We start from the raw sequence: 9,021 nt of genomic DNA on the forward strand, positions 1-9,021 counted from the left end.
TTTAAGTGAGACTCAGCATGCACGTGTTTCTCGTGTTTTCCAGGACAGTTGTTCATCCCTCCACTCCTGCCCCCACCCTGAGCAGTTTCCTTCTTTTAAGTAAACTTTTTATTCAAACGTAACAGTAAAGGATTTTGAAACTCAAGGCCAGACAGAAAGTGTGCCCTTGAAATTGAACCCTTAAAATAAGTCTTGGGTGCAGAGAAATGAAACTGATAATGGCACCACATAATTAGTTCCTGTGGGGGGTTTGTAGTCATCTTCTAACAGACAAATGTTACCAAAACACTGTTTTTATCAAGCCACGCTCTCAAGTCAAAACATTCAGCAGTTTCATGCTTATTAGCCTGCCCGCGGACACTCTCAGTAGCTCCATGCCTGCCTCTTCCACTGCTTCCCTGAAACTTAGACTTGCTCCCAGGTGCTTGTTGTGTGTCTGGCTGTGAGCTCTTCATTTCATGGTGTGGTGTTGCCAAGTAAAGGAGGCACTGTCATGAGCCTCTTTTATGGGCAGGGAGACAGCCGCTGAGATGTGTCACTTCCGCGAGATCACACAGCTGGTTGGTCTCAGAGACAAGATCTAGATCACCACACAACCCTTCCTCCCTGTACCTCCCCACACCTCCCCACCAGCCCTTTATGTTCCATCTGTCCTTTTGAGTCTAGCTTGAGGCTCCCAGACTGTGGTGACCCTCTAGGAACGTCACCTCCTACAGAAGTTCTTAACTAGGAGGCCACAGGCTTCCTAAAGAATACATGGGTTTGGGGAGTCTGTGAAGCTCCAGGGATCGTAGACAGGGCTGTACACAGTTTATTTGTGGGAGAGGGTCCAGAGCTTTCCTCTATCCTAAAGGAGCCCATGTCCCCAGACCAGTTAGGAACCATCATATTTCTTAATGAACCCCCTGTCCGCCCACCCCACAGCCATCAGCTGTGGGAGAGCTGCCATCTCTTCATGGGATCCTCCTGTGATTTGTATGAGCCCTGGAGTCCTAGAGACAGCCTTCAGTTCCAACAAGTGGCCACAGGGATATCTTTCCATGCTCAGAGAGATCTCTCGACCAACGGGTTCCAAGTGGTCTCTGGACCATTTTTGTCTCAGTAGCCCAGGGCGGCTCTCCCAGACAAGGCAGGCCAGGTCTACTCAGGAATGGGGAGCCAGGGCCCCAGGGAGCACAGTGGTCCTCACTCAGACTCTGAAGCCATCTGGAGAGGGTTTGGTTCCCACACCAAGAGGCTGATTTCTACAACCTCTCTGGGCCTCAGATTCCTTATCCTTGAAGTGGGGTGATAACAGCCCCAGCCTCGTAGGATTGTGCGGACTCGCTGAACCAGGCCTGGCCTGGATTAAGCATTTCATTTGGGTTAGCTTATTTTCCCTCTCTCAGTACATTAGGATTCCATGATGGGCAAACTCTGGGTGGTAGTAGGGGAGGGGGGTATGTAGTCCCTTTGATGAACTACATAAGAATTCCCCCACTGTTTCCATCAGCTCCTCCAATAGGGAGATATGTGGAGGGTCCCTGTGACTCCAGGAAAAGGACAGAGCCCTGGTCTTGTGACAAACTCCCTCCCTAGACCGTCTGTTGGCGTGGGTGGGTGGCAGCGCTCACCCGTCTGGTCAGGAAGCAGGCAGGCTTTCTGCATTGGGATGCCTGTCTCCAGGGGCAACCAGATGAGCAAAGAATGGTGTTCTTTATGGTAGATTCTCTCTAGATCGTGGAGTCTCGGGTGGGGGGGCCAGGAAGCCCCAGGCGTACAGCGCTCCCCTTCAGCAGGGGCCTGGGACACAGAGGTAGGCCTGACCCCTAGCCCCATGCCACTGCCAGGTGTGCCAGCCTTGGGCACCGGCTTGCAGGGAGAGGATGGGGTTGGGCTTCCCTCAGAGAAGGTAGAGTATACAGCGTACTCTTCCCTGGCCGCCAACCCACCAGTTTGACCAACTGCCCAGGACCAGGATCTGCTTTGAGCCCCAGGCCCACCAGCCTTGTCTTGGTTTTCTCTTTCCTCAGAAATCAATGACCGGGAGCAAAAGTTACACGCCCTTAAGGAGGTACTCAAGAGATTCCCGAAGGAAAACCATGAAGTCTTCAAATATGTCATCTCTCACCTGAACAAGTACGTTGCAGGGCTTGCTGTTTGGTCTTCCCTCCTTTGAAAACCTCCAGTCGGGGCCAGTTGGCTGTAGAATGCGGCTGAGCAAGGCTCCGTCCTCAGCCTGCTGGCGTGCTGGCTCCTCCCCCTCGGGTTCTTGCCCTGGTTCTGTCTGAGAGAGGCCTGCATGGCCCCCCGCACACCCAAAGTCCTTTCTCCAGGATTCATGTTTCCTGACTGGCGTGACAGAACGCTGGGCCGAGACAGGTGTGCAGTGTAAAAAGAGTGAACTGCAGTCAAGCAAGTGCAGGGAGCCACAGTCAGGAAACCAGTTAGCTGCATGGTTCCCACATTTATTCACACACAGAGTAGGTTTGTTTTCCAGCCAGACCTATCCCTCTCCTGACAAAGTGGCGTTTTATGAACCCTGGCTTGGGATACACACGCTTCTTCTCTGTACAGCCAGAGCATTGCCCCGCTTTGGGGGCCTGCGGGAGAGTCCCTGAGGCATCCTGCCCACCCACGGGGCTGGGGGGGCGGGGTGCCTCCCGTGAGCTGGGCCTCAGAGCCGCGTGGAGGCACTGGAACAGAGGACGGGGCGTGGAGGGGCTCGGGCCTCAACTCGCAGGCCAGGGCCCTGGAGAGCTGTGCTGGGGCCTTTTCTGTTCTCGGGCTGCGGGTGGGCGGGCCAGGAGAGCAGCTGGCGCGGCAGCGACCATGAGCACAGGCGGTGGAGATCCTCGACCAGGCCTGCTGCGGGGCTCTGACCTTGAGTTTGGTGTCGCCTACAGAGTCAGCCACAACAACAAGGTGAATCTCATGACCAGTGAGAACCTGTCCATCTGCTTCTGGCCCACCTTGATGAGACCCGACTTCAGCACCATGGACGCCCTCACGGCCACCCGGACCTACCAGACAATCATCGAGCTCTTCATCCAGCAGTGCCCCTTCTTCTTCCACAACCGGCCCATCAGCGAGCCTCCCGGCGCCACGCCCAGCTCCCCCTCTGCCCTGGCTTCCACCGTTCCTTTCCTCACCTCCACACCCGTCACAAGTCAGCCGTCACCGCCCCAGTCTCCTCCGCCCACCCCCCAGTCCCCGATGCAGCCACTGCTCCCCTCCCAGCTTCAAGCCGAACACACGCTGTGAGCCCCTGAGGCCCAGGGCGAAAGGAGACACGGTCTTCTCTGTTTGACGGGGTGGCGTTTGGCCTTGAACAAAACCGGGTCTACTGGGGGCGGGGGTGGGGAGGGTGTCCCCTCTCTCCTCTCACCTTCTCGACATCTCAGTGGTAGCACCACCAGCCAACAGTCCGCCAGAGGCTGGGCCGTCCAGTGCCCTGAGCCCAGCACTGCAGACCTGGGGCTGGCTGCAGGCCACAGCCGGGGCCCTGCCCTTTGACTTGGACCCTTCTGAGGACTGAACTAGCCAGGCAGTGGCCCTGTGGCCCTCCACACGCTCACTGCTCCCCGGACCCCCTCCCCCACCTGTCTGCGCACACCAGCCTCAGGGCGTCCGCCCACTGGACAGAGCACGGGCTTTGGCCAGGGGAGGAGGAGATTTGGGGCTTCAGGCTGCCCCAGGGCAGGGCCGGCGGCCCCTAAAGAGTACACTTCCCGTCTGTTGCCACTTGCCACCAGTGGGAAGTATCTGCACCCCACCCCCATGGCCCGAGCAGCCTGTCGAGCAGCCTCCTTGGGAACATGGAGGCCACGGCTCGGCCACCCCGAGGTACAGTGCTGAGGGCATCTGCCCTCAGCACAGATCAGAACAAAGGGAGGGTAGCTTCGTACCTGGACCGAGAGAGGGTGTCGCCGCTTCCACCCCCCACGCACCCCCTCCTCGCTTCACAGGCTTTGGGGATACGTTCACTTTAAAACAAAGGAACACGAAGAAAAATGGGAAGACCCCCTTCAATGATTTTTAAAAAGAAAAGGAAGAAAACTACAGACGTTGAGATTTAACTCTCTCCCCACCTCTGCCGAGAGGCAGGCAGGTGGGTGCGGACCCGTCTTGGTGACAGCAGAGCAGGGGTGGCTGCCCGAGAGCCTGTTGGGGTCCCACTTAGGTCCTGTCACTAGTGCCCCCCACCACCCCCATAAGACGGTTTGGGCCCTTGGTGGGAAGAGCTCGGGAGACCAGCCTAGATACTGGTCTGCCTCGGAACACACTACAGTGCTACAGAAAGGCTGCCGCTGCGTGTGAGCGTGCGCGTGCGCGCACAAGGTTGGGGGCGGGGGTGGGGCAGCTGGAGGGTGCCCGGGTGCACTTGGGGTTTGGTTCAGTGTGTTTGGTGTTAAAGTGGAATCATTTTCATACTGCGCCAGCAGGGGTATTTGTGGGAAGTGGGCCGTGTGGGGGGAACTCTGAAGTACGGTGGTCTGTTGGTGCCATGTAGGGCCATCCTTCACGCTCCCAGGCTGTCAGAGCCCAGAGGAGCTAAAGGTACAAAGACCGTGAGAGTCGTGAGGAGGGCATCGTGCCTGCCTGACACCATCCTCCTCCCGTGGCCTTCCCCCGCCCTTCCTGGCCTTTCCACTGGCCCCTGAGAACCCTTCTCATTCCCACCTCCGCCCTCCAAACACAGCAACCCTGCTAAGGCTGCTACAGATACTGGCTGCCCCCCATTCCCGTGGCTGGGCCATGGCCTCTGCAGTGAAGAAGCCTGACACTAAGGTACCCTGGGCGTGGGGTGGAGGCCCACACGCTGCATAGTCCTCTGGGGTCGCTTTGCACTTTAAGAAGCAGCACCTGTGGTATGTTCAAGGCTGCCCTGGGTTGCCTCAGCCGGGTGACCTGACAAAGTAAAAGATGCCTCGGAACAATCCCAGCCACTCGCAGCCTCAAATGCTTCCTGTTGGCTGTTGGAGGGTGGGGTAGGCCCTTGGCTCACTGACTTCTTCCTCTGGATGAGCTGGATGTCTCACTGTCGCTAGTTCTTGTTTGACAAAATAAGGTGCTTTTGGGAAAACGAAATGATCCCTGCACGTGTTACTGCCTCCTTGGGGATACAAGTCGAAAAACAAACCCAAGGTACACGAATGTCTCATGTAATGCTGGATGCCGGATTTCTTCTCTTCTGGTGGATCTGTGCTTCATGCTTTATAGGTCGGGGCTTGGCTGGAAGGCAGTGTTTCTGTTTAGTTTTGACTGAGGTTGGCAGACTCGTGGTTCTCTGGCCCTCCAACTCCCTCAGCTCTGAGCCCCAGGCAGGTGAGGAAATGACTCCATTCATCTCTGCCTTTTCTCGGTCACGCTCACCTACTCCCAGTCAGCCCCAGTTTGGGGTGGGGGTGGCCTGGGGCCACTGTCCCATGTGTGAACTAACACAGAAGTGGCCCGGACCCCTCCCACTGCCCAGTCTACACGACCACCCCTTGTGCTGGCACACTGGGCCAGCTGCAGCCTTGGCTCTGCACCAGGAACTTGGCAAGCCCCCAGCTGTCCCGCCTTCCCAGGCCACCCCCATCCCTGAGACTGCACAGTCCTGTAAGTGGTAGGTGATTTTTCTGGATGGGGAAGGGGCACAGTAAGGGTGAACACCTGTGCATTGCATCATTACCCACGTGGGAGTAGCAGAGACCAGACTTCCACAGGTTAGCCTCCGGTCCCACAGTGCCCCCGGCCAGCCACCCCGGGCAGCTGCAGGGACCCCCTCACGTGCCTGCCCCCCGTGTCCTGCCAGGGCTTTCACTGCAGGTGCGGGCTGGTGGCTTGTGCCCCGAAAGCCACACTTGGACAGGAAGCTCCAGGGGTTCCTCTTTGTTTCCTTTGCTGACTCTCTGCTTACAGTTTCTGCTGCTCGGGCTGGAGGATGTTCATTCCGAGCTGGTACTGGTACCAGCAGCAGTGCTGGGCCCTAGGCTTTGGCTTCTGGGGGTCGGGGGGGGTGGTCAGCATTTGGACCAAATGGGCACTTGGAGGGGCCCCGCGAAGGCGAGTGTGGCAGTGTGTTGGGGCAGGCTACCCGTAACTGGAATGCTTCCCCCCACCCCCCGTTCATCTAGTGTGTGAAGCTCTGGAAAGTTCTCTGACAAGTCATTCTCGTGTGAGCTGCACCACAGCTCTAGGAATTGAGGGAGTGGCAGGCATTAATTATCCTTTGCCAAAATGGGTAAGCATGTCAGTGGGGGTATGGGGCTCGTTCTGCGCCTCACAGCAAAATAGCGGTGTGCCCGGAAGCGCTCTCTCTGTCCAGTGTTCCTTCTACATCCACAAGAGTGTAGACACTCAGAGCTGGGAATGAACTGCCCTCGACTGTAAGTATAAGGCTGATTCCTGGTCTGCAACGCCGGTGCTTCCGCAGAGGGAAGTGGTCCAGGGTTAGGAGGCGTGGCTTGTGAATTTGCCCTCAGTTATTGGTTGTGTTGCATGTGGGTATCACAGTGCATTTATTCCTGCGTTCTGTCAAGTTCTTCCCATCACTTGACATTTTGAGGAGGAATGTGAAATACTGAGTACTGTTTCCTGGGTTTTCCTGCATCCCACTGCCATCTTGGTCTTCCTGCTTAAAGCAGAATGCATGCTGCAGGTGAAATTCTTCTAGCAGAATGTGTGTGTCCTTGCCAGGGTGGACAGAGGTGACAGCATAGGGGCAGCACACCGGCCAGAAGGGGCTGGGGGAGCACAACTTCCCTCGTCCCTGCACCTTGGCTTCTCCGGGGGGCGGGGGTGGGGGAGACCTGGAGGCACGCCATCCCCTAGGCCTTGGGTGTTCCGGCCTCAGCCCTGAAACTCGGAAACCAGTCCGCTGCATTTGTAATCCAAGGTCATCTCCATCTGTGCCCTCCCCAATCCTCTTCTGCGAGGAGAACTGCACTGCTGGGGGGATGTTTGCTGGAGGAAGTGTTGGCTCTGCCACTGAGGCCTCTGCTTTTCCAAGAGAAGGAAGCCCCAGGGATTTGGGTGGGTTGCTGCGGACAAGTGCCCTCGCTCCACCTTCCTCGTGTGCGATGGGCATGGTGTGCCGCGGGGCCTGGGAACGGGCCCAGCTGGCTGGAGACAGGTTTCCGCAGACAGTGGATGGAAGAGTTGCCCGCCCTCCAGTTGCTGGGAGGTTCAAGCCGCTCGTTCGTGCTTAGGTGAAAGGACGACTGAGTCGTGTATGCCGGAAGCCTAAGTCACATCCGTGACTGCTGGTGATCACACCAGAGAAGGCCTGGCATGAGGGGAAGGGCCACTCTTGTCTAAGGTCCCGGGCTGGGCCTGCCGCCACTGTCTTAGAAGGGAAGGATTCTTCTCACCTCCTCCTCTGAGAGCCATTTTTCAGCCGGCCGCCCGCCTGCAGACTCCTCGAGGGTCAGAGGCGACTGCCTGCAGCTCCTGCCCAGCAGCACCCCCCTTGGCAAGCTCCAACGGCAGTGATGTTACACTTCAATGTAGTCGAGACAGGGCGTAAGTTATTGTTTGCATAAAAAAGAATCATGTTCCCTGTGTACATTTAAAGAAAATTTTTAAAAAGTCTGAATTGTATGGGAATAAAACTTGTTTGAAAATTTGGAATAGTGCTGCGGCCAGCTTATTTTTCTGGTACTTGTATTTTCACATGTTAAATGATCTTTATATATGTTGAATTAACAAATATTTTGAGTTTCCTGAGGGGGAAAAAAAAAACATTAATGGTATTGAAATGTGTTAGTAGTCTGGCTGTGTGCCCAGAATTCTGTTTCGCAGCAAAAGTGAAGAACTGTATGTAAAGAAAGTATAACAATTATTTCTTTGTATTTTAGGGGCTTTAACCAGGACATCCTCTAGTTGGTATTAGGAATGTTTGCTTAATTTCCAAACTTTTTTTTAAACACGTGGGTTTTTTGAGGCTCCAACCTGATTAGTGCATGGTCAGCCATCAACTAAGGCTGAGGCATCTCTGACTGAGGTGTTTTTGTTTGGTTTTGTTTTTTAAAATCATGTATTTGCTACAGAGTATTGTACTTGTCTCAATGGGAATGGTGTAAAAAACGGAAAAGGCCTTATGTGACATGTATCATAGTTAATAAATCAATCTTGTAAAAAACCAAACCTGAGAGAGATGAAGGTGGCCCCTCCTCCCCAGGCCCTGAGCACACCCACCCCGAGCAGGCCAGCAGGCCAGGCTCCCGCCCCCTCAGGCCCTGTGGGGACGCTGGCTCCATCCTCAGACCCTCAGGAGGAGCACGGTGGGTCTCTGGCCATGGAGGGAGAGGGTCCCACAGCGCCCCTGGGAGCAGGCATTCTCCAGCAGAGCTGGGCCCCTTGGGTAGCTGTTGGCACCTTCCGCCTCCATTCCTGGGACTGCTGCCGGGAGCTCCCGCCTGCGCAGGGCCAGCGCTGACCTCCTCTCCTTTCCTCTCCTCTCCTCTAGCAGAGCGATCTGCTTCCTCCCACGTCTACAGTCACCCCTGCAGTTTACTTTAGGTCATCATGCAAAGCACCACCCAGAGACCCCTGTGGCCACAGGGACCCAGCAGGCCAAGGAGACACCGAACGGCAGCTCCTGTCCTCCCCTGTCACTCCCCGTTTTCTGAGCGGAGGCCATGCCAGTGGCTCTGGGGTCAGATGCCAGGGTTTACCCTGGGTGACCCAGGAGAGTCAGCCTCTCGGGACAGCAGCTCCAGGGATGAAGGTTGACTGCCCCTCAAAGACACCTGAGCCACTCAGACTCGGTCTGCTCTATCCCTGTTCCCTCCTCACCCCTCCTTCCTTCTAGGCTCTCTAGGTCACCTCCCAGATGCCACCTGCAGCCGTGACCTCTCTGTTCCCACTGCCTCCGTTCTGGCCCAGGTCCTAATTCTGGCTCAACTGGACTCTGATGGACACTCCCACACCTTCAGTGACCTCCCCGTCCTCAGCCTTCGTACCCTGAAGTTACTCCAGAAGGAAGACCTGGCTTTGCGTTACCTGCAGCAGCAGTGGGGACTAGTCACCAAACGAGATGCCTCTCCCCTCCCG

The 9,021-nt window shown here is 56.2% G+C and overlaps 1 protein-coding gene across 4 annotated transcripts in view; it reads left to right on the forward strand.

Moving 5' to 3' along the window:
* ARHGAP35 (Rho GTPase activating protein 35) overlaps positions 1–8,112 on the forward strand; it is a 122,661-nt gene extending 114,549 nt beyond the window's left edge. For all 4 annotated transcript variants that reach the window (XM_082606266.1, XM_082606264.1, XM_082606265.1 and 1 more), the window contains 2 exons: positions 2,013–2,118; positions 2,886–8,112. In XM_082606266.1, the coding sequence (XP_082462392.1) occupies positions 2,013–2,118; positions 2,886–3,243 (464 nt within the window). In that variant the 3' untranslated portion in view covers positions 3,244–8,112. The remainder of the gene's footprint in view (positions 1–2,012; positions 2,119–2,885) is intronic.
* The last annotated feature ends 909 nt before the right edge of the window (positions 8,113–9,021 follow it).

The sequence above is a fragment of the Mesoplodon mirus genome (assembly GCF_964341445.2).
Source record: "Mesoplodon mirus genome assembly, chromosome: 19".
In the NCBI taxonomy this organism is placed as follows: domain Eukaryota; kingdom Metazoa; phylum Chordata; class Mammalia; order Artiodactyla; family Ziphiidae; genus Mesoplodon; species Mesoplodon mirus.